Source organism: Phalacrocorax carbo, chromosome 15 (assembly GCF_963921805.1).
Source record: "Phalacrocorax carbo chromosome 15, bPhaCar2.1, whole genome shotgun sequence".
NCBI lineage: Eukaryota > Metazoa > Chordata > Aves > Suliformes > Phalacrocoracidae > Phalacrocorax > Phalacrocorax carbo.
The window spans coordinates 2,440,727-2,468,079 of record NC_087527.1 but is presented as its reverse complement, the minus strand read 5'-3'; the positions used below and the strand labels follow the sequence as shown (position 1 = coordinate 2,468,079).

General features: G+C 45.0%; 1 protein-coding gene across 6 annotated transcripts in view; it reads right to left on the bottom strand.

Moving 5' to 3' along the window:
• The window catches only part of TPCN1 (two pore segment channel 1), a 50,642-nt gene that overhangs the window by 13,448 nt on the left and 9,841 nt on the right, over positions 1 to 27,353 (bottom strand). For 4 of the 6 annotated variants that reach the window (XM_064466150.1, XM_064466151.1, XM_064466149.1 and 1 more), the window contains 16 exons: positions 15,320 to 15,444; positions 12,559 to 12,735; positions 11,130 to 11,243; positions 10,740 to 10,870; positions 10,050 to 10,138; positions 9,413 to 9,447; positions 8,715 to 8,773; positions 7,819 to 7,918; positions 6,682 to 6,798; positions 5,579 to 5,703; positions 4,266 to 4,314; positions 4,000 to 4,063; positions 2,991 to 3,035; positions 1,842 to 1,898; positions 1,699 to 1,752; positions 137 to 209 (listed from right to left, as the gene is read on the bottom strand). In XM_064466150.1, the coding sequence (XP_064322220.1) occupies positions 137 to 209; positions 1,699 to 1,752; positions 1,842 to 1,898; positions 2,991 to 3,035; positions 4,000 to 4,063; positions 4,266 to 4,314; positions 5,579 to 5,703; positions 6,682 to 6,798; positions 7,819 to 7,918; positions 8,715 to 8,773; positions 9,413 to 9,447; positions 10,050 to 10,138; positions 10,740 to 10,870; positions 11,130 to 11,243; positions 12,559 to 12,735; positions 15,320 to 15,444 (1,414 nt within the window). Of the gene's footprint in view, positions 1 to 136; positions 210 to 1,698; positions 1,753 to 1,841; positions 1,899 to 2,990; positions 3,036 to 3,999; positions 4,064 to 4,265; positions 4,315 to 5,578; positions 5,704 to 6,681; positions 6,799 to 7,818; positions 7,919 to 8,714; positions 8,774 to 9,412; positions 9,448 to 10,049; positions 10,139 to 10,739; positions 10,871 to 11,129; positions 11,244 to 12,558; positions 12,736 to 15,319; positions 15,445 to 17,842; positions 17,935 to 19,554; positions 19,620 to 27,353 lie in introns of those variants that run through there. The other 2 variants (XM_064466153.1, XM_064466154.1) reach the window with 2 other exon arrangements.

The window sequence follows — 27,353 nt, the reverse complement described above, 5'->3', positions numbered from 1 at the left end:
AGAAGGATTATAATGGCCTGCTGATGGCCTCATCTACAGACCTAAAAAGGCCTGTAGAAGGCCTAATCTCAGAAGTCAGTCTTTCTAATGCAACACTTTTTGCCACCTCTCCCTCAAAACATCAGTATGCACTTACAGATTCCAACCCGAGGACAGGTACTCGACAGGCCCCAGTCCAGTGGTCTTCAGGAGCAGCTCTACACCATAGACTGTAAAACAAGATGACAGCCATGGACAGAAATAAGCAGCATCACACGGAGGACTCATGCAAAGGCTTGCCCTCAAAGATGTGTGGTGGTTTAAGTACAGGACTGCTGAACATAGGTTTAACAGACTCCCACCCATCCTCCTTTTTCTCAGTGAGGTGCCAAATAAACATTTTCCCTCCAAATCAACACATTTTCCTGTATTCATGGTGATTTCTCTCCAGAGCAGTCTACAAAGCAGTTAGCTGGCTAACACACTATAAAAGTTGAGGCACAAGCTCCCGTAGGAAAGGCCAGAAAGTGGTATAGGCAATTCAGTCCTGCCTGTTTATTTCCTTCTATCTCAGTGGAACATATCCACATCCCATAGCCCAGCCTTGACCTGCAGGGAGAGAACCTTTCAAAGAGGAGCCATCTGAATACTTCACCCCCTGTCCTGGCAGCACCTTGTGAGTCTGTAGGTTAAAAAATGCCACAATAACATGATGATGCCCTCTTTCAGTCATCTCAAAGTCCTTCTTTCCAGGTTCCAAGGTGGGAGCGAAGTGAAGAGCTGGATGACAACATCCTCATGAAAAGAAGTGTTGCCGAGTGCCCGTGCCTTCAAACTTTTTTAACAAGCGTTTCGAAGACTAATGGCCAGGGAAGCACTAGAGCTACCCCACAGTCAAATAAGAGGTTAGCAACCTCTCCTAGATTCTCCAAAGAACCTCCTGCTGCAGTTTTACATGCTCTTTTGATTCAGTGGAGCTATACTTTTCTTCTCCTCTTAAGCAAGAGACACTGGCAGGAGAAGGGAAGTGAATTCACATCACGGAAGAATTCCACAGCAGTGCAATGTGCAATGAACCAGCACATGAAGCTGCAGTTGCTTATACTTGGGCTGAAAGGAAGACTGAGGCATACATTTATGGAGGGGATGATGTTCAATTAGAAAACTGAGCTCATCAACTAGTTCATCTAGTCCTTTCGGATTGCTCCTCAGCGTGCCCTTGCACTCTGTACTCCAACATGACCATCTTCCTTTGTGTGGCAGAGAGCAAGCTCACAGCTGCAATCAGATCAGAGCTGGTAATGCCTCCTGAAATAGTCAGTACAGCTCAGAGCAACGTGAGCAACTCCACACAGAGCCATCACAAGTCTGGAGGAGCTTATCACTTTGCACGCTGTGCCTAACAAAACAAGGCTATTTTGCTCTCAGGCTGAAGCCAGCTTTAAGAGTAATACAGCAGCTTTTGCAGAGTTGCACCAGAGGTAAGAGGCTCCCCAGACTGCAGTGGCACAGGGAGCTGTGTAACAGTGCAAGGGTGTTCACGTGGGTTTGTGTGGATGCTGACGATCCCTGCCAAGCACAGCATTGTTCTAGGTGGAGTCTGTACACCTGTAGCTAACTTTTAACTTCAAACTGAATAATCTTCTGGGAACAGAGCTGTTTAATCCCCTCCCAGCTCCTTATGAAAGGATACAGCTCTGTTGGGAGGCATCAGCTTACTTGTGAGGAAGACTATGTAGCTCCATGGGACGTTTCTGGAAAAGAAATTCCCTCCTGCAAGACACAAGAAGAACTTTTTCTAGCCTTCCCTTTATTCAATCCCCTAGCACCATAGTCAAGAAGCAAACTGCTATGTTCCCTACCTTGCAGCATGAAGGTCTCAACAAGAATCCAAATTCCATTCACAGCCACCACAGTATCTGGAAAACAAAGTAAAACCACATAGCAAACCCGCTCCTGGACTAGAGGACATCCATTTCCTAGGCTAACAAAAAAAGTACAACATAGGACAAGTGGCAGCATCTGTGTTTCCAGTTCAACTAACAAATTGAACTCATAACTTGGGAGGGTTGCGAAACTACCCTGACTTTTCCCAGGCCTTTAACAGATGCAGTACCTTTACCTGCAGAAGGAAACAAAACTAAACCAAAACGATGGTCTGAATCATGTTCAATCTTCTTTACTCAATTATCTTACGTCCTGCCATGTTACTACCTGCATATTTCAGCTTCCTCCTTGTTCTGGAAAAAGTTCTCTAGAACCACTAGGTCCCAGCAGTGCAGGACAAAGCCCTGACGGCTTGGACCTATTGCTGCTCCCCAACATCCCGAGAACTGAAGGTGCAGGACTTCTCCTTTCCACTCAGATCTCCTCACTCCATCCCACCCCACTCTCTTCAGTTTAGCACCCTAATTTACAAAAAACACCTCCTCCAACATCCAAAAAAACCCCTAAATTACTGAGTAGGCATAGGTAGGAACATAGCGAGTAACACCACACATAAGCCCTCTTTCTCCTCTAGAGAAGAGGAACACAGAATCATTCTTGCAGGCAGTAGAGTTACCAAGCAATTCCACCAGCAACGAGGATGCTTGCACCTTCTCAAGTGCAAACAGAAGGTGGTCGACTGGCAAGGCAGTTCCTTACCCAGCATCCTTTAGCTGCAAGATAAAAACCTCAAGGCTTGTGAAAGCTAACCACCAACCTACCCAAATGCAACAAGCGGAATCTACAGAATCAGACCCATGAGTGTGTTATGAAGCAGTGAACCAATGAGCCTCTCCTGGGGACTCAACACAGCAAGAGCAGAGAGCCCAGGCTGCAGCAGCGGTCAATACGAGCATGCAGCTCCCTCCCTCTCCATCAAAACTCCAAAATTTGCACACAAGCCATGGCTCAAACTAAAGACCAGGCCCCACCACGCTGAGTCCTTGGAGGGGCTGGCACAGAGCATCCCAGATCCACACAACGAAGGGAGCCTAGCAGAGAGACAGCTCATTACTTCTACTTACACATGGTATATTGGAACACGCGGGACTTCACAAGGATGTTGATGCCTGTGTGAAGGAAAGTATGACAAAACAAATGTTTATGCGATCCTCCATACCTCACATGCAGCTTCCTCTATCTTCTCCTTAGAGAGATTCTTCACACCAACACTCAGCACAGAAACTAAGCATATTATTAACTTTTACTTCTTGGGACCAGGTTCAAATTTCCTCTAGGATTTTAGCAGCAATGAACTCACTATCCTTAATCCTCCAGATGCCTTTTTTCTTCTGTGTACTAGTTCTGTGGTGTGGACAGAGGTAAATGCAGCTGCTGAAGCACTGCCTGTGTTTGGAACAACACATATGCTGTCAAGGAGGGTTGAGTGCATCAGCAGAGGTATGTAGGACTCCTATGGCAGCTGTGTGTGTGGATCAAGATGGTGTTAACTGTTTCCCACTAGTACACAACACTGAAAAAGAATTGCAGAATAGTTCTTATCTCTGAATGGCTACATTCAGTCATGAAACTTGGGACATGGGAGATAAATCGTATTTGCAAGGCAGATTACGCTGATGGGTATGTCAGACCTCTTTCCCCTTCCTGAGCAGCTGCACTTGCCCTGTGTGAGCGCTGCAACCACATCTTGGGACTAAGCAGCCTAGCAGCTTTTGTGAAAACACAACTCCACTCCACAGTCACTGCTGCGAGTTGCTGCGTGGGATATGGAGAAACTCTATACAGCAATCACAAATCCCACCTAACCTCTGTGCTGAAAAAGAAATACAGCTCTCTATGACCTCAGGGTCTGGCTCGATACAGAGCTTCTGCCAAGAAGCTGGTGTTTGGGTCAGAGCACAGGCAATGTTTACATGCCAGAAATCTTCCTGGGAGACTCTGAATATAAGGCTGTGAATACATAGAGCTGTTTACCAGGGACATAAGAATGTCCCTTCAGAGGACCCTGTCTTTGTAAAGAAATGCTTTTTCTGTTAGTTGAACACATGCTGTCGTGAAAGCACAGCCTGTTACCTTTAAAAATAAGGAATGCTGTCCGTGGAAGGTCGTCAAACCAGTGCTCGCGATTCCGTTTTGCCTGGAAGCAGAGCAGCCACAGTCAGAAGAAATCAAAGCTACATTCATACAAAAAATGTGCAGTGATGGAGGCCCACCTTATCCCCATCATCTGCTTCTTTTAGATTACCTTTGTGCCTCGCCCACCTTCTCTTTAATCACTGGCCTCCTTTGCTCTCCCTCCCACACATACTTCCCCTCTTCTCCACCCAATAAATACCTACCTTCCATTTTAAGCCAACAACTTCATAGAAATTGTAAAAATCCTTTAGACTGCAAAACAGAAAGGAGCATCTGATCAGAGCCTTGGAGTTGATTAGACCCTTAATTGTCCTTGTCAGGCACCATCAGTAGAGCGCCCCTGTAAGTTATTAACTCATTAGAACTGCAACCACAGCTGATATAACTCAACACCGACCACTTCCCCATCTGGCCAAAGGTTACTGACTGACAATAGCCAGAACAGGGTGCAAAGCCTGCCTACCTTCCTTCTGTAACACTACAGCCCATAGAGGAAACTGACTCTACTGAACTGCAGAATTTTGCCACTGAGAGGAAAGACCTGAGGCTTAGTTAGCAAACTCCAAGGGACAGAGATTGTACTACTCTTCATGAAGAGGTCTTGGACTGTCTTAATTACTCGTACAGTCCTTTTCTAACATCTTTGCACATTTTATTTTCAAGGTAACAATGAAATTTGAAGAGGACATGAAAGCAAATAAAGTAATAAAACAGGAGTGCCTGTCTAGGTGCTCAGAGTCAGGCCTATAACAGCTTCTAGGTGTCTGAAAGTGAGGATGCTGAACTTCTCAGACTCTTACTGGTGTCGTTAGGTGCTTAAATTTAAGAACTCAGCCTTTCTCCCTATGCCATATTCAACACTTCTGTGCGGCCCTTGACTCTAAGGAGAATCATCAGCACCAGTTTCATGGGAGACTCACTCCGAGCCTGTCTGTGGCCAGAACAAAGGAAAAGGAAGAGAAGGTCTCCTGTTCTAATTCCCTTTACTTCCATGCTGGCTGGAGTTAGCTGCACCCACCCACTAGAATGGTAATTCTCTGCCTCATAACACAGAGGATGACAGTCCTGAAAGCACCAGCAGAACCAGATTTTAATTAACAAAACCCTGGGGGACACAGCCAGCTGCTGGAAAAAACAAAAACTTGCTAAGCTGTGAGGCTGCACTGTGTGAAGAAATGCTCCTTGCAGGCTCTAATGCTGTTCCTCAATTTCTCATTCCTCTGTTCTGGCAGGGGAGGTGGGAAACAGAGGCTGCCTGGTGACTGCCAGCAGAGCGCTGTATCCACAAGAGGGCACGCAGGAACTCCATCACCTCCGTAGAAAAACCTCAACTCTCAGGGTACCCACCCCGCCAAGCTCCCTGCTTCCCAGACAAATCCTTACAATCACATAACTCTATTCCCACATCCCAGACAAGTTTCCTTCCAAAAACCCATCCGTCCTCTCTGAAGTACAGCCTAGCTTCAGAGAGTGAAGCAACCTCCCTGCTCTGGGTTCAGCAGTAAGACCATCCTACCTGACTAAAGGAGTATTGCTTTGATTCAGTGCTTTGAAAGTGAGATATCGCTCTCTGGCACACATCCGAGGCTTGTAAAACCGCAACAGCCCTTCAAAGTGCTTGAAGGAAATTCCAGACGGCCTCTAGAAACAAGGGAATGTTGTCATAAGCAGCGACATCAGGCAGAAGCACATAGAGGCTAGTGTATTTAATTCTCACTCTGGATTTGTTTTAAGCAGGATTTCTACATTATTGTAAAGATGCCATTATAACGACATCCCATAAGACCCTAGGCTATTACTTTAACGTACTGAGCTTATCCCAGAGCGCAGAGATCAGAAAGCTCTCCTGGCAGTCAGTCCCTCCAGCAAAAGCAAGAGCTGTTCCCTGTTGCCCTATCATGTGAAAATTGTCCAACCAGACACCCTAAGCAACAGAGTTCAACCACTCTTCTTGGGAAATTAGTAGACAGCCTAACAGATCCCATTAGTGGCACTTTTAAAAGACTATCAGCTATTCCTCAGGAACTGTTCATATAATGGATGTGCCCGAAACATGAACTAATCTACTAGAAGTGGGTTAGTTATTCTGGGGCCTTATTTCTCTTCCTGCTCCACAAGTTAAGCAAGAAATCAACCCTCTCCCCCAGTGCTCTGTCCCTGTACAGAACTGTTTGTAGGTGAATTACTTCTGTTTCTGCACCATTTACTCACGCAGTATCTAGCAACTGTACTGTACCTTCACATGTATAACCCACGCCTTCTCTAAGTACTGGTGCTTGAGAAGCAAGTCCTTAAGTGACCCACACTGAATCAGAGAGAAATCAATGATTGCATGCTCTCCAGAACAAGCTTCACTCGTTTTATCAAGACACTTCCATAACCTCACATGGGGCTGAAATTCAGACTACTCTGGTTTTTCTCCAGAAACTGATATAAACAACTTACACAAACGAAAAAACAGTAGCCCTTAGTGAGTATGATTACAGTCAACAGACATAAATAATATTTTTCTGGAACATGCTCTTTAAACACTCCAGACCACTGGTGTTCTTAAAACACTGCTGACCTCCCCTCCTGCCGCACCGCAGGCTGTTCTCAGCCTCCCTGCCGGGCCCGTACCTGTTTGGTGATCAGCAAGCGGTAGGCATGCTGTATGGCCGTGCGCTTGTGCAGCAGCAAGGACTTAAACTTCCTCTTCTCGATGTCGTTGAAGGTATCGAACACAACAGCAAGAAGCTGCAGAGAGAAGACGTGAGATCTTTATATTCTGCGGCTACCTGAGCCAGTGCTTCTCAAGCAGGCAGGAACACCCAGAGACAAGGAGAGGCATCGCCTGCAGGAGGCACTTACTGAGCACTGCGCCGACTGAGGCAGAATGGAATCAGTGAGGTCCCGTTGGCCAAAAGGGAGCCCACAGAAGGATCACCAAGCACACTGCACACACACTGATCCACTTTTTGGAAAGGGTCCAGACGGTTCTGGCCTCCTAACATATGCTAGTGGTTTTAAGAGCTAAGGCTAAACCCCACAGACACCAACAGAAAACAGTATCAAAAGGTTTATTAAAATACCCTGATCTCTTCATGGAAAGAGAGTTTTGAGGGCTGCTTTCTGGACTCACCCTTCCATGGGAGCTTTGGCAAACGTGCCAAAACTAACCCTCCATCTAGGACAGCAGCAGTGAAATCCAAGCCCACAACAAGCATCAAATCATTCACCTGGGGTTGCAGAATTCCTCAACTCCTTTGACAACCCCTTTTCCACGGCTCACATACTCACCTGAGCTGGCCTTGGCCCTGCCCTAGATGCTGCAAGAAGCAGAGCTGGCACAGCAGCCATGCTCTCACACTGCAGTTATCAGCACTCTTCAAGACCTGCTGTACTTAGTAATTCCACCCCCTTCAAAGTGATTTACAAAATCTTCTAGGCAAGCCCAGACAGTAAAATGCCATTTTATGATAAATATTTAAGACAGCAGAAGACAATAAATTTAATTCAACTGAGTATGTCAGTCCAAGCATGATATTAATGTGAGAGAAGTTGGAAGATACTCATACAATTTTGTTTTCTGTGATTTAGTTAACTCCTCGTGGTTAAACATTAAAAGACTCCTATGTGTAGCAAAGCTGCTCTTTCTAGAAGTATTCTGCCAAAGGGTCTCAGATCATTACAAAGCAATCTTGGGAATGGGGAAGACTCTGCTGGGCAATGAGCTCCAAAGTCAGGCAGAGAGAAGTGCTTCAACAAGACACTCACCAAGTTCATGATGAAGTATAGCTCAATGGAGAGATACACTATGAAGAAGACACAGGACCAGGGGTTCCGGGCATAAGATGGCATCATCACATCAGGGAAACTGCGTCCGGAAAAGACACAAGTTAAACTACCACATAGCTCATGCTACACTTCCCCCTACAAAGCCAAGAGGCACAGGACACGGGTGCGTGTGTAAACCCACATCCAAAGATCTGCATGTTCCCGCAGGACGTGACTGCTCATGACACAGAAGGTTGTGCCTAGCAACGAGCAACAGGAACATGGAGGTATGACAAAAAAAATATGAAAAGCACATTCCTTGCACATCCCAAAAACCAAATGGGCAAAGAGGACTGGTAACACGGCTAAGGGTTGTGCTTTGATGCTTAGCAACAACAGCAATACAGCCTTGGTGTAAGAGTGTTACAACCTAAGATTTATTCTATCCTTTGCTAATTTCCTAATCCTCAGAGCTCTCCCTGACAGCAGATAAATATTTACCCACTGTTGTTATCCCCCTTTCCTAGCAGATAGGTGAACTGATGCGGTGGAATAGGAAGTTACTTCACAACAGCAAACTGCTGGCTGACAAAGGAGCACAAATAGAAACTCTCCCTTCTTGGACCAAGGTCTAATAAAGCTGTTTTCCCCCTTATTGCCCTCACAGTGATGAAGTGGTCTGAGTCGCTCAGAGATAACTCTACATCTGAGGTCACAGTGTCCTAAACCAAAATGAAATACCAGTTCTTCCCATGCAGGCTGACCCAGGAAATCTCCCTCTCACACAGAGGAAAGGGGTCACACTTGGAGACAGCATTTCTGCAAATAAACTCTTGGCTCTGCTAGACTTCTTTGGGGACAAAGTGAAAGACTGAACTAGAAAAGCATGAACTTACTTTGAAGTGGTCAAAAGCACGAAGAGATTCACGAGGCTGTTCTCTAAGGTATTGAAGTACTGAAAGAAAAAACTCCCATGACAAAATGCAAGTAGAATTTCATAGTGACTTTTCATTCAAAAAGCAACCAACCTACCCATCTGCCCGCTTGAATACAGGCACTTCCACAATTCCCTGATGTCCCCCTTAGGGAAAGGGTACTTCAGCATTGACCCTTTTTAAAGGTTCCTGAGAACCTTTAAAGAGTGAAGACGTGAAGAGTTAAAACAATTAAAAGCTCATCTATCCAGTTTTGTAGTAGCTACTCACAGCAAGCTACAGACTCGGCAGCAGCAGGAACTAGTGGCTGCTGGATGCTGACAGGCACAGTCTGAGGCAGCTGAGCTTTCACCCAGATACCTCCCATCCCTGGCAACAGCAGCAGGTGGCTCTTTGGCTGAATTCAAGACACCAAGAACAAGGAACAATTCTCCAAATGTTCCTTTTGGGACATCCTGTCTTTGAGGAAGTTCTCGGCACCGTCTTCCTTCCCAGCAAGGGGTAAACCAGGGCAACACTGCCAAGCAGCCTATGACCAGCTAGCATCTGGCCTCCCAGGCCACCACACAGGAGTAAGCTACGTCTACACAGTAACGTTTGATTCTTAAGCATGTCAAAATGGGACTCAAGCTTCAGTTGAAAGACTCAATGATACTCACCGGATCCGACTGGTTAGGAGAAAACAAGTAAAAACCTAGAGAAGCAGCAGAGAAGGTAGAGGAGGAGAGAAAAAAGGGGAAAGAACAAACAAAAATAAAGCCTGTTTAATGTCAAGCAGCAGAGTGGTGAGTCTCTGTTCCCAAAGAGAAGGCCACACTAAGAGGAAGCCCTCTCTGACACCACAAAGAGGAGAGTATCTGGAAGGCCTTCCCTGTACAGATTTGCCAATACCTGTCTTTGGCATTTCACTGACCCTTTCAGAAAACAAACTTTCTGAGGCTAGTCTGGTGATAGCTGGTATGCTACAGACACATGCATTTGTGGGAGTTTAGACTGAACTGACAAGATTGAGGAATAGTTGATGGAAATAGAACTTGGAAACCACAAACACACACACACTGCACAGACTACCCTCTGGAAAAGGTTAAAAGGACCTTTGCTCAAAATCAAATACCCAGCTCCTAGATTTTTTGGCTCTTTAATTCTGCCTTCCAGATTGTAAATGAAATGGGACAAATGGAAGGTCCTGGCAGGACTCTGAATCTGATCAGCTTTATATTCATCCAGGTTGTTTGTGTTGCTTTTGGACGATACCTGGTTAAGAGCATTACTTCACCTTCCATAAATACAACTCACCCAGAATGGCAAAAATCACCATGAAGAAAAGCAGGAGGAGAAGAATGTCAATAAACGGTGGGAGGGACTGGAAGATCTGTCGCAGATTTCTGAAAAATAAGAAAACATTAATAAACTAAAACTTGCATGTTTTCTCCTCTGGGTTGGCAGGGGAAAAAAAAAAAACAACAATCAAAAAACCCAACAACACACCATACATGGGGACTTTCTTCCCACTCCCTCCAAGGATTAAAAGCAGAAAACTAGGTAAATTAAGATCGTTTCCAAGCTACCCATCTGTCCTTTGCAGTCAGCTCTCAGGTACTGCAAACAATACTGATTTCACTCTGTCAACTTTCCTTCTCCAGATAAAGACTAGGTCTGTGATTTATCATGCAGTTTACAGGCAAACCTAGGAGCCAGAAACAATACAGCCACGTTCACGTGTTGTACTCCCTGAGGTAGTTTATACAGCTGAGGGCAGTAACATAAGCACTGTGTACTGTGAACACATCCAAAGCTACTGCCTACGAAACTTCCCTACACAGGCAAGACAGGAGGTACACTTCAGTCACAATTACAAGTATCTCTGAGATCAGAAATGGCCACAAAACCAACTTATTTTCCCAAGATGCCTGCAGGATCAGAGTGCTTTTCCTCCACGCCAGCCCCAGGCACGACAGCAGAAAACCCAGCCAGCTGACCACTCACCTTCTGACGGCACCACAGTAACGGCAGTCCACCAAGAAGATACAGCGCAGAGCTCTCGTTATCCGGACATGTGAGGTTTGGCGCACCAACACCACGATGGCCTCTATAAACTGTACAAACAGCACGCAAGTCTGCAAAAAAGGAGTTTAATGAGAGGCATTGCTGCAGTCTCCTTTTGGGAAAGGCAAAGCTCTCACTGACCACTCATTTTTTTGGACACTTTAAGGATGGGAGATGTCTCTGAGAGCTTAGAGATTTCACATGAAACATCTGGCAGCTGGGACACGTGGTTAAGTCATCCCTGCCACAGTACAGGCCAGTATTTAATCCAGTTCTTTGGTTCCTGAAGTTGCTGAAGGAGAAACACTGACAATCAGACAGACAGCTTACCTTCACCATAGTCCTTTTGTGCCTGATAAAGGTTTGGAAGCCCAGCCATCTCATCTTCATTGAGAGTTCAAAGACTACCACAATTAATGCAAACAGCTCCAGGGTTGCGTGGACCTGGTACGATACAGCAAAGCGTAAACCAGTGCTTCTGATTACAAACAGCAGCACCTCAGAGGCCACATTTCTGCCCCTCCTTTTTCAAGAAACATGTGGGTTTGACAACAGTCTGAGCACAGCTCTGAAATATGCAGGAAAACCCAAGACCACTCTTAAAGCTAGCAGAGCATTCTGTTTTTCAAATGGCAATATTTATTGCTTTATGCTTTTATTAAAGCCCATAGAATTGTCCTCTATTTAGTATCAGCCCAGAATTTCCGGCAAAACTGCACTCCTTTTAGACTTGAATAACATATCCAAAAAAATGTATTGATACATCTGAAGCAAAAGGGCAAGACACCAACAACTTGAGCAAAAAGCTTTTAAAAAAGTTTGAGACGGCAAATTATTTTAGTGAAACGCAGGAAGAAAAGCTGCTGGGCAGAGAGAGTTTACATAGAGAAGGGTTTTCTCTTGAAATAGATATTCTGGACAACCACAGACAAGGTCCTGATCAAGCTCTGGAACAGAACGCAGCTTTTGGCAGTGCTGATGGACCCCTTCTCTGTTGGACAGCGCAAAATACACCACAAAGACAACGACAGTATTTTCTCGCAACAGCTTTAGTCACAGCTCAAAACCCAAACTGAATTATGCAGCCCTGACTCATTTTGAGGAGCACTTTGAGCCCAGGGCTGTCATGGCTGTTCTACACCTCTGGCATGGTCCCAGGGTGCCATTAACTGCTCCGAAAGCAGATGTAGATTCTCTTCCCAGCAACAGCAGCTCCTAGCACTGTGCCTGACAGTAGTACATGAAGAAGTAGTTGTGGACTGACAATAGTACACAACAGTTTGTGTCTCTCTTCTCTCAACCTGCATTTTGTGAAGGTTAGACATAAGACTTCAAGTCCCTCAAACACGTGCACACATTAAAGAGTCCTCACAACACTGGTAGGAGAGGACAGGAGAAGGTTTAGCAACCCATCCCAGGCGGAGATCCGTTTGTGTTCTAGGAACCAGTGGTGGTGCTGGGGTAACAGCACCAACCCTGACAATGACTTTAAAACCACCCCATCAAAGCACACAGGTTGAGTTACCTCAAGAAAAAGCAAGAACCACACACCGCTCTAACAGTTACTGCACAAATTGATAATATAAAATAACTGTCACTTCCATTGTGGTCTATGCACATCAGATGAAAAAAAGATGTTTTGCTGTTTTTTTTTTTCCCCGCTACTGCTACATTCTTCCTCTTATGTTTAGCCTTCTTTTTCCTCTTATCCACCCATGCAAAACAGGCACACTTCTCACTTTTGCCCCAAAGTACTTACAAAGATGCCAAGACGGAGCATAGGAACAGCTGGTGCCTCGCAGAGAGACAGCAACAGGAGCAGCAGCGCTGTGCTCAGCTCCATTAGGTAGAAAAGGTGATTGTGTGCAAAGAGGTAGGCAGCAAGTGCTTTGGCATTTTTGGGGTGAGTGAAGAACTTATCATTATTTTCTCCTTCCTAAAGCAGCAGGAATAAAGCAGAGAACAGCATTAGTGACTCTTGGTACTATAATACAGCTTTCTGTGTGAAGAATGCAGACTTTTATAAGGATTAGACAGAGTTCCCAACAGACTATTCCCACTTTACAGCCTGACACTGATCTGTTTATTGAGGAATGAACTCTACACACATCGTACATCCCCTTCTGTTCATAAGCATATTTCAGTAATGAAGCTCATTAATATCCACCAACTCCTGCTTCAGAAACCCTTGAGCCTTTTCAAAATGAGGAAGAGCGCTGAAAGAGTTTATAAAGGTAGGCAAAGAAACTTTAGTCAACACCCCATCATAAACACAGCACTTCATTTATTTGCAACCAATTCCACATGTTTATAGACTTCTTTGATTAAACTTCTGCAGGACAGAACACAAAAACACACAGATAAGCTCCAGGGCACCTGGCTGACAGTTGCTCCTCCTTATCTTGGCCTTGCAAAATGTCTGGGAGAAAACACTGGAGCACACACAGTGTTTTCTACTTCAGGAATGTGAGAAGACAGACTCTATGAAAAATTAACAAGTCTCTATGCTGATTTGTCATTCCCTCTTAACTAGAAAGGCTAATTAACATTAAAAGGTCAGATACTCCATCTTAACAGTTTGCCTACAACTGATTTTTAAACAGTGACATTATTACTATTTTTACCTCTAGCACAAAACTTAGTTTGGGGAGAATTTAGAGGTTTTTAATGCAGAAGCACCCAACAGCTTCTCCTCTTTGAGTCAATGGTTTAAGCAAGGGAGATTTAGTCTCTCACAAGAAACCTACTGCCTCTTGGAAACTGTCATAATAATCATTTTTCCCTATCTGGGACACTCAGATACACAAGTACTTGTTTGTTGGTTTCTTTTTTTTTTAAATTAACATCCTTCCAATTAAACAATTACTGTAAGGACACTAAGCTATTACTATCAAAGCAGAAAAACTGATTGCAAATGGATAACAGGGTCAGGAAACAGGATCTCCTTTAAGAAGTGAAGCATTCTCACGACTGATTCAGAAGAGGGTTTCAAATGTTTCTCATTTATTCATCTCACTGGCAAGCTCACATTCTGTTTAAGAACACACACACCACACACACACACACAGAGCCGGGTCAATGAGCCAGATTGCGAGCAGGACAAAACCCAGCAGCCAGCTCCATAAAACACAAGCCTCCCCCACTCAAAGAGAGCGCTAGCTTAGATCAGCAGGGCATTCTTATTCACGCCTGACAAAACACACTTGCAGAACGAAAAATAGTCTAAATTCTGCCTCTTGGTAGCCAAACAATTCAAAATGTTGCTGGACGGCAAAGTCCTCTCAGTCAGATAAGACACTCTTGCCTGCAGCTACTGGTTCAAATAAACAGTCTGCATGCTCTTTAAGTTATGTCTACTTCATTTCAAGGACATTGTCATTATGAGCATTGGTCAAGGCAGCAGCAAGAATAATCTGCATCTGAAGGGCCAAGCCTGCTGCGTACATTACCATCAGACACTGCAGCAACTCAATGACCCTTTGCAGAACATCTCCAATAATCATGAGTTTAAACAAAAGCCCAGGAGGGGCTGGAGCTACCATTATGTTGTCAGTGCTACTCCAGCATATGACAAAGCTGAAGTATTACCAAGGTCCAAGCCTACCTGGTTTTAAAATGTCAGCGAAGCAATACTTTCCAGTCCTGTGGGGTAGGAGCATGCAGTAACAAATGGTTTCAATCACCTGGCAGTGACTTAAGCAAAAAACCCTAACTGGGTCCAAAGTATCCCAAGCTGCAATGCAGAGGGAGCTGCTTTGAGAGGGAACAAAGAGAAGGAGGAAGGAAGGACGGACAGCAAGGGAACCAGCAACAATTTCAGACTGGCCAGCTCTGGGAGAAGCTCAGTTTTGGTACCTAATTCATCACACCAGACTGTATGGCGATCTTAAAAATATTATACCTTTGTTGAAGTACCAATGGTGTTTCCTGTAACAGGAGCATGGGTGGGGTTTGTTTGTGTGTTTCTTTTTAAATAGGATAAATTTCACTGCTGGGATTATGCTAACCTCAGCATGCTTTCTTCCCATAGAAATCAAGACCTCTCTTGTGCCTTACATGATCTGCAGGGCTTGACTGATGCTAACGAACATCCCAGGGCCACCCACCAAATCTGTGGCCAAGGCAGGATTAGGACCTGCAGTTCCAGACCATGAGATGTCTCCAGGAGAGCACCTGACCATTCTCCCTAGAACAACCGAAGAGGTAAAATGATGATCTATGACAAGTACAGAAATCTCCATGGTAAGGTGGCAGAACTGAACACGTGCTGAATCCCTCAACTACTACAGTCCTTGGCACTGGGAGGGATGGGAGGGGATGGACAGCTTGTTCAGTTGCTCCCAGATGACTTGCCAGAGCCCATCTGAAGGCACTTCCAGCATCTCCCCACTCTTCAAGTGGATTCCTTTGCAAAGCACCAATTGTTTAACCTCAAAACTGAAGCTCTTTGTTTCTTACAATCAAGAACTACCACAGTTTCAGAAGTCCATTTTTCACACAATACACCAAACAGGGCTCACCTGGAGGTAGATTGCTGCCTCTTGGTAGTTCATTTCCCAGTTGTGTCGGGCAGAGCTTTGCTGTGCACAGGAGTCCCCTGCAGCAGGGCTGGATGCATCATTAATAACGTCATAGCTACCTCCATCTGCATCAGTACAATAAGAGAAAAATTGATTTACAATTAAGCGAGCCGAGATTGATCAGGAGGCATGCAAACAAGCCAGGCACTGGGACGAGAGACAAGCATCAAGAGGTGGCAGGGTACCCAGGAAACTGGCAGCTTGTACACAGACAAATTGACTATTCCTGCGTAGGAGCTATTAAGAGACACGCTCAAACTCAGCACTTCAGCACGTGAATGTTCCCAGAAGATCATCAAAAGAGACAGCATCCTATTTAATACAATAAGCAGGCCTCCTGGCTCAGGAGATCTGCGCTGTCATGTTCATAGCGTACTATCAGCAGTCATAAGCTATAAACAGGCAGCTAACAGCTAGAAGTCTCCAAGGATGTCCAACCCACAACATAAAAGCGGGCTTGCTAAAGGAACACTGCCTTGTCGCATTTAATGGTCAGAGAGACCGTGGAAGAATGGAGTACAGGACTACCACAGGCAAGGGAAACCAGTCTGAGTACAGAAGCTGTATAGTACACCAGTAGCAGCAGTCAGTATTTTTAGTAGAAAGTCTCATTTTTCAGAGAACTCTACAGAGTCATTCAACAACACATCTTTGCAACACTCTTTTTGGTGCAGATAAGTACCAATACTCCTCTGATGAAAATAAACAGCAGGATTAATTTTCTGTTCATATCCCATAGATTGATTTTGAAACTTCTGAAAGCATGTCTGTCTCATCAGTAGAACACTATAAAACAATGAACATTTGTACCAGATTTGATAACTAAAAATGTTGTTAAAAAAATACAATTCTATTGCAAAAAGCAACTCCCAAGCATAGCTACACATACACAGTGCCCTTCCCATGGGAGAGCTACGCAAGACAGGTATATAAACTCCAGAATACTTGCCATTTTTTGCATTCTACAGCCTCAGCGCTATTAAGACACATGAAAAACATGCACGCGGACAGTTATTGTGCAAAAAGGGGATGTCACTTCCTTTCTTCTCCTGGGACAGGGATTTTTATTTTGCACCTTTGACATAGAATACTGAGCAGAGACCCCACAGAAAAGTGACCTGCTTAGGGCCATTCATGAAATCTCTGGCAGAGCTGTCCACACACTCAGTTCTCCAGAGTTTCAATCATTACCCAAACCACAAGGTTGTTCTTGCTTTCAGTAGATACTTCCCTCCTCTACTGCTTCATATTCCAAAAGAGGGTACATGTGAAATTCATCTTGCCAGTGTAAAAGTGCCAATTTCCTGATTTTTTTTATGAACACAGAAGCTGTGATGCAGTAGCCTATTCTCTCTGTCTTACGATAAGTTATCTGAGAGTGGGGAAAAAATCACAATGAGGTTCTTTTCCTTTCTCATGCCAGCATACTGAATATTTGCTGCATCTCTCTGCTATGACAACATAATCCTTATTGAATTACCGATTCAGTCGTTCTAGAACACCCTGAAGAGTGGGGAGAGAGTCTACGCCAAAAACTGTACCCATTGAGAGAAACAGTACTTCGTGCTCCCAACAGGCAGAAACCTCTTCACCAATGCAGAGCCACAGCTGCCTTTTCCACCCTCAAATCAAATCAAGATAACATTTATCTGGGATTTGTGAAGACTTTCCAGACTGCACACTCAGACTGCTGAGAATCCTGCAGCATTTCAGCCTATTTCTCTCCCCTGCTTCCCCTGTACCCTTAAAATACCACTCAAAATCTGGACGGATGTTTGAATGAGGCTGATTCCTCCCACATACCCCTTTTACACCTTGAATGAGCAGAGTTCTTGGAAAAATTAAATAATAGAGATTTTATTTATCCACCGAACTGGAATGGCAGTCTTCTGGGTTTGTTTGCCTTTTATGTTAAAGCCAACAGCAATTTGCAAAAATCAGCAGCTTTACATTGTGAGCTTTAAAAAGTTCTTCAGTGTTATTATTTACGAAGCTTTTATTGTGTATGTGTTTCAAAGAGACAGACTCCCTCAAACTGCAGCCAGGCAGCAAAAACCTTTTGCATTTAATGCTTAACGGAACTCCAGAAGGAGCACATCTTCATCAGAAGCTGGACTCGCTGCTGAAGATCTTTACTGCCCAGAAGACAAGTATTTTCCAAACCTCATTCCCATCCTAACATATCGTTTGCTGCCAGGCGAAGCGTGCTGCAGCCCCTCCCTGCCTGCCTTCCCCTCGGTGGGGCACTAAAGCTGGGTGACAGTGGAGGCAGAGCACAAAGTGGCCTCCAGCCCCCAGCCTCAAAGACCTCAAGCATCACCACAGACAGGTGCAGAGCTCTCAAACACCCCCAAACTCGCTGAGGCGCACAGTAACTGGTACGCTGGAGCAGGGAGCGCAACCTCTTCTTATCACACATAATCTGAAGATGCCCAGAGCAGTATGTGCCATCCACAATGTTACCTGGACAGCTCTACAGCACGTCACCCGCAGCTGCTTTGTTATCTGGCTGGGACGAGGCCGCAGGATGCCTTGCTCAAACCAGCAACAACTGTGAAGATGCTAACAGGAGCCAGAGTTTCAGGCCTTTCCAGAGCTCACCTTCAAAACACAGCAAGCGTTCAGAGGAATTCCCAGTGTGATTCATCTCACACAGTTCAGGGGATATTGCAAAAGCACAGAATCAACGCCTTGGCTGCACTAGCTCTTTTGGGGAAGAGGGACGTGTCAAGGAGGTTGCTTACAATACTACCATGTTACTGGAGCATTACAGTAGATAAAAAATTTAAGAACATCCAAACATACTGTGGTCAAATTAGCAAAGGTCTGTAGCATTAACCAAAACACCGTAACCTACCAAAAGATGTCAAAACTACCTTTAACCCTGAAGCGGTTCTTTTGCAAACACGAACCTCTCTTTGAAGAGGATCAACACTAGGAAAAGACACACCATAGTAAAAACCCAGGACCCCTCTCTGCATTTCACCCAGAGGACTTGCAGCTGAAACAGAAATGTCCCAGTGAGATCAAGGTTGTGAATATAAAACAGCACTCAAAGATGCAAATCAGAAACGAAAAATAACTCTGGAAACCAGGATGTTTTTCTCCTGTCTAAACCAGACATCATCTTTCTAGGCACAGACAACAGAAGATGTACTGGTGAAGTGTTCTGGTGAGAAGCTGCATTTTGTGGATCAGCTCCTTTCCCACCAGGTACCAGAAGGTTGATCTAGCATCCCTGAGGCGACAGCATCATCTGGGTAATAAATAATAATAAAAATAATAATAAATTTGAAAAGCAACCCTCTGACTGTTTGTTTGGCAGCCCTCCAGCTAGCTAATTTCCTCAGCTGCTCCCATGATAACAATGACACAGACTAATGCAACCTCCGCTCCGCTCAGCTCGTGCTGAACATCCCCGACGGCATTTACCATTAGTATCGAGCTCAATGAGATAGGAGGATCTCTCCACAGGACTCCCGTAATCCTCAAAGTAGATGGCAGGCGGCTCTCTCCACCGCATGGCAGCTGCTGCGATGGGAAGCAGGCACGCTTGTGTTTGGAGTTGGGGAGAGGGAGACAAGTCAGACCTGAAGTTCCTCCCTCCCTCCCCTCCAAAAGCCGATCCTCTGTTTCGCAGCTTCCTCAAGGGAAAGCCACGCACAGAAGATTTTCCTCTGCTCTCTGCAGAACTAAACGTTTTCTCCCCTCCCCTCTGAGGAAGGTGGCTCAGACTTCAGCTAAATCATTTCCCTATCACTGTCTTAGCAGCAGGATGTTTCTAAGTGCAAGTTCTTGGAAGGCTTAGCTGCAGGACAAAGAGCTTTTAAGCATGAACGTGGTGGTAAAGCAAGGCTTCGTGCACCATGCTCTCTTATTTTGGCGTATAGCAGAGTTTGCTCACCAGTGAACATGAACAACTAATGGGAAAGGAGTCAAAGTGCTGACTAGTCACAGCTAGGAGTCTTCCCCTCCCCAGCAAAAATAAAATAGATACTTGTGAAGTTCACAGTACAAGGGGCCTGACAAAGTAAACGAACTGAGCTGTTCACAGATGGCAAAGCTTCCTTCCACACTTGTGTAACTTATCCCAGACGTTCCCTGAAAAGGCAGAGAGAGGGAAAAAAAAGAAAAGAGAAAAAAAAAAGAAAAAGCAAAACCAGCTGGCTGCTTACACAAGGCATCCGGAACGATACTGCCGGGACTCCAACATTTCCATTCAGTGCAGCAGAGCATGCTCCTGTGTAAATAGTTTCCATATGTCATCATTACAATAAAAAACAAAACAAAACCCCAACCCCCCCACCCACCCAAAAAAAAAAAAATTAAAAAAAGAAAGAAAGAGAAGAAGCATAAACTTTCCCGAGCCCAAACCTCTCCCTTTGCAAAACAAATTCCCTACTTAGGGGAAGGAGAAAGTCTCCATTGGCTGAAAGAGCAAACACACTCCTCTCATCTGGAGGAGCTCCTGCAGCCACAGGGGACTCCAAGGGCAGAGCTGAGAAGGGAATAAGGGACAGAAAACATTCACAGGAACCAGGGAAAAATCACCCTTCCCAGCCAGGCTATTATACGTCAAACTGAAGTCAGTTTGGACTTTTGTTGTTTGATCTTTGGTGTCTGCATTTGTTTTAATAAAGAATAATAATTTTTAGAAATCCAACAAACTAGTAACCTCCTACAAATTCAAAGAGTTATAAACAAACTCTACAGGGTAGCTCTTACATTTGCCTTAGAGCTCCCCCAGTCTGTCTCTCATTAGCCTGTTTGCCAGATGTTCTGCTTTCTAGATAGCGCACAGTTTTTACGGCATCACACTGAAACAGACTGAGATGCCTCTGATGAGCTCCTCGACTGAATCCAAAGCCATGTGCCTTAGCGGGCTTACCAGGACTTTCTCCTAAAAGGTCGAAGGAGGTCTTGATGGAGCTGCTAGTTGCCATCCTGTCTAGATAATGCTTTTTTAGCAAGTATATCACAGGTACGATGACAAAACCCTGCAAACTGTGTGGAAGGCAGGGCAAGTGACATAATTCAACAGGAGTATTCTTACAGCTAAATCTGCCATTCACACTGCTTACACATCACCTGTGTAGTCAATGTAAGACAGCAACATGTCAGTTACTCGTCTGGTGAGTTGCATGTGAAAGTAACATTTCTCTTGATAGGTGAAAAAAGAAATGCCGAAGACACGACTTCAGAGACAGGACACAGCTTCATTCACATTGCCTTCCCCTTCCTGCAAGTGGATGCACCAAACAGAGCAGCAAGAGAGAAAAGTAAGCAAGGCGTTACCTCCCACGGTTGGGAAAGGTCAAGCTGTCCAGGGCACGTGCTCCAGGCAGCTCCAGCAGCCATCTGGGACAACGAAAGATGTACCAGCTGATACAACACTCCGCAGTGCACCAGCCGCCAGGTCACAGAGGAGGAGGACAGGGAAAGCGAAGGCCAAATTGTCAGTTAACCATCGGATCCCTTCTTAATGAAAATTAATCTGATACCAATTTGTCCTTTCTTTCCTTCTTGCAACCTTGTTTGTAAGAACTGCTGTCTTGCATTTACCTCTACCCTTACAGTCATTATTTCTTCTATGGAAAGAGGCATGAACCCTGTCAGGGAACACACTGGCCAGCTACGTTTTTTCACGGGAGCAGTGTCTTTTCGACTGGAGCTGGACATGCTTCCAGGAGTGCGGGCTGTCCAAGGCAAATGTGACTTCCTGGAGTCGAGCAAACGCTTTCCAAGTTTGCTGCAAGAGTCCACACAGACACGCAGCCTGACCTTTCCAGCACAAGGGTCTCCCTGGCAGGCTCCAATCCCTTTGCAAGCAGGGAAGAGGGCACCAAGCAGACCGTGATTCACTCAGCTGCAGTCTCTCATCACAACGACCGCTGCACCATGTCTTTTCAGGCTTTGCCGCATTCTCTACTGCCTCACCACCTCCGTTCCTTATACCAGCCATCCTGACCGCATTTGTGCCTAATTGCCCAAACTCAGTTAGTCACAGAGCTCGTGCTTTCAGTTTAGAAGAAACATAACCAGACATCCAGCAACACTGAACATGTGCCCATGGAAGAAGGCAGATCCCAGGAGCATCAGAGCTGCCCACGGGGTTCCTGAACTTCCTGACCTCTCACACAAGACCTGTCCCAGTGCAGGATCCCTGTGCCGGCTGAAGCTGCCGGCTCTCTCCGTGACCCTGCTTTCCTGAGGCTGCGGTGAAGACGAACCAGGCTGCAAAAGGAGGGTGGCATTTGCTTATCAAAAACAACCAGAAACACTTCTCTCTTCTGGAAAGCCCTGGTCAGCTGAACTGCACAGAGTGCCCACTACAGAAGATACAACTCCATGAAAAAAAGAAATAGAAACTCTACAGGCACCTTCGGTCCCAAAGCCAAGATTTTAGCAGTGCTACAGCACAAAGCGTCAAGTGTGTTGGAGTTGTACCAGCACCAACGATGATGTTTTCCCGTCCAAGTGCTTACATGCCATGTAGCTTCACCTCCAGAGGATTTATCTTCTCTCCCCGCTCCAGTGCAGTTGATAAGAAGCTGCTCCTTTTCTTTTCAAGTGCTGAGGCATGAACATGCGTGCATTTGTCTCTTCAAGGCCACACTCACCTACCCGGGAGAAAAAAAGCTGGAAGCCTCCTGGAAAGCACAGCTGGTTTGGCACTTGGCCACACATCTCAGAGGTGAGAGAGACAGAGAGTGAAATCACTGCCTGTAGCGCCTGACTGCCATTTCAGCGCTGTGCCAACAGGAGCATCGCAGGGCTCATCTCTGCAGCCCAAAATACCCTAGCACCCGTCCTGTTTTCTGGGGATGTTATGGGAAGGAATTTAGCAGCCGTGAGGAAGCCTAAACAATTTACTATCAGTTTGTTGCCTAGGAAAAACAGGGCAACTCCAACAGACTGCAGTGCCAAGCCCTTCTGTTGCAAGAGAAATAATATACTTCTGAATATTTTGAGTCAGCGTAACTGAGTCATGCTCTTCCTTAGAGACGGCACAGCAGAAACACATGCAAAGGCCTGAGGGCTCTTTGTCTTATTATATTCTCACAATGCTCGCTTGCTGTGAAGCTCAACAAATAGTCATTTCAGCTTCCCATTTAACACAGAAAAGTTTTTTTAAAAATATGGACGTTGGCACTTCCTGGTAGCGGTATGAGGCAGCCGAAGTCTACCGTCCTTGCCTTTATTTGAGAATCCAGTTAGTTCCTACAGCATCAACACGAGCTCACTTCACACTATCATCTACCACACTACAGGGAGCTGAATCCACATAAAGGATGGGCAGATGTCCCTCAGCATGGTAAGCTACTTTTTATATATTATTGCCTCTTATCAATTGTGTTGCCTATCTTATATTGAAGACAACTTAATCCGTGCATTGTTTAATTAGAGGACCACTGTATCCTTGCTAACATCTGCACTGCACGCATGTAAAAACCCTGATGCACAAGCTAAACACAATGACAGAAGAGCTAAAGCATGGTAGGAAATTGTTTTGTCTCAGCAGAAGCCAGGGCTCCAGCTAGCTCTTGCTCTGTGTGGGTCAGAGCCAGTATTTAGTTAACTGTTTGCAGCTTACTAAGCATTTGAAACAGAGGATGAGCTATGACGATTCACTCAGACATCTACTTTCCACACCACTCTGCTGGGGACAAAAAAAGGCATCTCAGTGTTGTGGTTAAAGGCTTCTAAGAAAACAAGCACGAGGATAATTTTACCTATCCACACTAGCTAAGACAGGCTGGTTGGAGATCCTCGTCTGTGCAGTTCATCTGGTGATGGATGGGTCCTCATCTCTTCAGGGCACCTACTCTCCTTTGGTCTCAACCCTGACTCACTCTGTGGCTTGATTTTTTTTTTCTCTTGAAATATTATGTGGGAAGTTTTCATGAGAAAAATGTTTGATCACTGCACAATTTTCACTCCTGCATATGTAGCAGCAAGAGGCAGAGGGACAGATCCCTCCCTTTTGGGATCCACAATTAGGTTAGCAAGAGGCTTCAGTGGCTGAAGACGAACTGATGGAAGCTTTGTCACCTCCGAGAGGCCACTTTGCCCTGACCCCTAAAAGCCTCCCATAGCTCACTAGTACGCCAGACCGCACAGCTCAAAAGCCACTGCAGCAGTCAATAGTGAAACGGAGGAGGATCACTCCTCAACTCACAGAGCTGCATCCTGTAAGATCAACGTTACCTACCCCACTAGCTCTTGCTCCTTGGCTGCATCGCCTCCCAGCAGCTCATGCAAACCACCATGTGCCTAAGCCCTCTGCCACAAAGCTGCTTTCTGACAGATGCGCAGCTAAATCCTCCCGCATGAGAAAGTCCAGAGAATACTAGAAGGAGAGCAGAAACCAGGCACAACCTGAGACTGCGTAACAGAGTACCTGCTCCTTAACATAGCTGCAAAGTCAAAACCCAAGTATTCTTCATCAGTAAAAGGAAAGGTTGTGCTAGGAAAATGTAATTAAGAATCTCGGTTGTGTGTTAAGCCAAATTGCTGCTGGTTTCATATCCTTATTTCTGATCTTAGCAAATGAACCTCCATACCACAAAAAGGAAAAGTCAAAGCCACAACAGAAATATCATCTACAACCTTACATTACCCATCCTTTTAGCAACTAATATGCATTATAATCTTGTCAGTCTGATCATATCACAGCAATGAAGGCTTTACAGACACAGATTAAATTATTCTGTAACTGGAGTTAAATATCCAAGCCATTGAGGAGCCCTATGAAACAGCTAATTTTGAATGGAAAAAACAACAGGAAATAATAAAGTTTTTGCTGAACCTAACAGCAACAAAAAAAAGACAAGCTCTGCCTAAGGCTATGGCTCATGAGAAAGGCCAGACACGAAATAGACACATTCACAATTCATAATTTTTGCGGAAGTAACAGAAAGGGAAAGAGAAAATATCAGAATCCCTCAGATATAGCATTTCTTTAACACATCCTATTACATGAAGGAATTTCCTCTTTGTGTTCCAAAAAGGGAAACCAATGCCTCATGGTGTTAACATGTTAAAGATCTGCTTTAGCATGGGTAACAATTCAATGTCAGCATTTTAAGAGCACGTTCCTCATTTCAATTCTCCAAAGCAAAGCCTTTGGATTTTCCTGATGCAGTTTGGAAAGATGTTTGATTAAGCTGCAATCTGTCCTTTTTAACGAAAGCAGTGTGCTGCCAGGTCCGACTGCCAGTTCCAGCCGCCAGCAGCTCTCTGGGGAAGTCACAAAGTCTTATAGCGGGAGGAAACACTTCCCTCGTATGAGAAACCAGTATTAATTTGGGCAACAAACCTCCTGCAAGGCCACCCAGCACTGGAGCAGGCAGTAATAAGGTACATGCCACACTGACCTTTCTGCCCTAAAGAGAGAGGGATAGCAAAAAAATGAGATCAATTAATTAATGATATCATGGCAAAACTCTAACGTCTTACCACCACGGGCTGAGACCAGTGAAAGTTATTTATTCTGGTACAGGAGTAAGAAGTAGATAATTCACTATGTGGTGTTAGAACAAGACTCCACCGCACCGGTTCTTCTGAAATACAACACCACCACATCTCCTCTGCCTTGTCATTGTGTCGCAGCCAGGAAAGAGAAGCTGCCAACTTCAGAGGAAGACGCATGTAAAGGAATGGGGAAAACCCCAGCCTCTAGTGTTGCGTAACTGTTCTCCATTAAGAAAAAACTTACTTCTGCACATTTGGTAGAAACCACTGCTGGCAGGAACTGAAGAGGGCTGGAGAAGAGCAAAGGAGTTAAACCATTAATTTGACATCTGCAAACCAGAGGGCTTTCCCTCAGCTGGTCCTTACTCCAAGTCCTGCATTCCTCATACAGAACCATATCTTCAGAAAATGGACAATTTTGACTTCAAAAGTCTTCCAGCACTGCAGAAACCTCTCCCACTCTTACCAAGTGGTTCCAAACATTAACCACACTGTCAAATGCATGCCTTATTCTTTGTCTGAATCACCTCAGCTTGGATCTTAGATGAGCTGGAGCAAGGGCACTAGAACCACACCAAGCACGAACACATTGATTACTCTATAGCCAGCACGGATGGCAACATCACCTACCTATCTATCCTAATCATTATTCTTATTGCAAGGACCGAGGAATACACTTACCATCTCACTGGACGAGTGTCCCACGTGCTCACTTTCTGCTCAGTTGCTTACGAAATCAGACTCAGCTCAGCATCTCTGCTCACCAAGGCAGCTCTCTCCACCCTGGCCGATGCACAACCAGGAGTTGGTCATAGCAATATGCATGTGGCTTGCACCCATCTTACTAAGTAGTTCTAATCACTAAGCTCCCCTCCTCCCTCTTACTATGCCCTCAACCTATGGCATCTCCAAACTTGATCAGAAATTGCCTTTTTTTTTCCTTCCAAATGAGAAAGAAATGACGCAGTTGGCACAGGGACCCTGTGACAGTCTCTGCTAATAACGTACCTATTCACTAACCAGTCCCAATAACCAGTTGGATTTTGAGACCCATCCATCAACCAGCTTGCAGAGCCATTAGCTGCACAGTGCTGATTTGTACTATTCGCTTCCTTAACCAAAATGCCACACAGGTGCCAAAACACTGTCAGTCTATCTTGTAACCTCAAAAAATAAGTCAATGCACGATTCCAGGTTCATAAACCCACACTGAATGACATGAAAAACTGTCCTTTAAATCCAGATGTTAGAAGAGCTATTGCTGGTTTCCCATTATTTTGCCTGGAAACCTTGTTTGGCTGGCTGGCCTGCAATCTCCCGCCTGGTGCAAAATACCTTTTGGGGCTGGAATAAAGTCATTATCATGGCAATATTCAGACTGCCTCAGCTGCAGCCTCAAGGAAGAATAAAAAGTCATCCACTGATTTTTAAATGCCTACCTTTAGAATCAGCTGTTTAATCTTTATTTACTGTGGGAATGGAAGAATAGATCATACAATGACCAGGTCGTCTGGCTTTTCAACAAATACAGAATACATACAGTATTTCTTGAGCTTCCCCATATCATTATTGACTGGTGTTCAACCCTGAATTCCTAAAAGGCCAGTACCACTTAGCACATCTTTTTATTTCTCAAGTCCTTCAGAGCATCTTTAACTCTGCTGACCACATTTCTCTTTGTGATTTTCCTCCCCTCCCAGTTTCTGTTTCTTCTGTGATTCTGTGATTAATTTCCTATATAGCAATGCAGCTGCTTAGCAGCAATGTTAGCCAGCACAGGCATGTCTGTACCGTGACTTTTTGCTGCCTCTCCAACAGCTTTAAAGCTTCCATTAGCATTGTTTTGTATGCATTTCTGCTCTCTCAAAGTATATGAATAATTTTCAATGTTTTGAAGTCTTCCCCTTTGCAACTGCTAGAGATAAAGTCCTGCCACCAGCCTTGTATTTGAAAGGAAGGGGCTTTGCCTTGGTCACTTCCCTCCCCGATGCCAAAATTCTCCTCAGTAAGTTGCTTGCGAGCATTTACTTAATACAGGCAGGACCAAAGCGGTCACTTGTTTGCACCTGCCAGCAGTTCAGAAAAAGCACAACATTTAATACTACTTGCAGGTAGCAAGGCAGAGCCACACAGCAAACCTCTCAGCAAGTGTCCCTCTTTTCGATCACATTTCCAGTACTTCTGGTCCACTCAGCACCCTGGAGAAACAATGTTCCCTTCTGCATCATGAAAAACAAGCAAATGGGCAACAAAGAGCAGCATTTTCTCACTCTGCAGTGACTCACCACTACCTAACTAAATAACCAGCTGGACATTGCTGGTTTGTGTTGTAGGAACACCGCGTTTGCAAGACGGATTGCACCACAGCTCTTGTGCCTCTCGCCAGACTTGGATCCCCTCCAGCCAGGGTGACTGTGCCACAGAAAAAAGGGGACAGAGCACAGAAATATTGTACCAGTCAAAACTTCTGCACTCACACTCTTCCTTTGGAGCCCCGTGC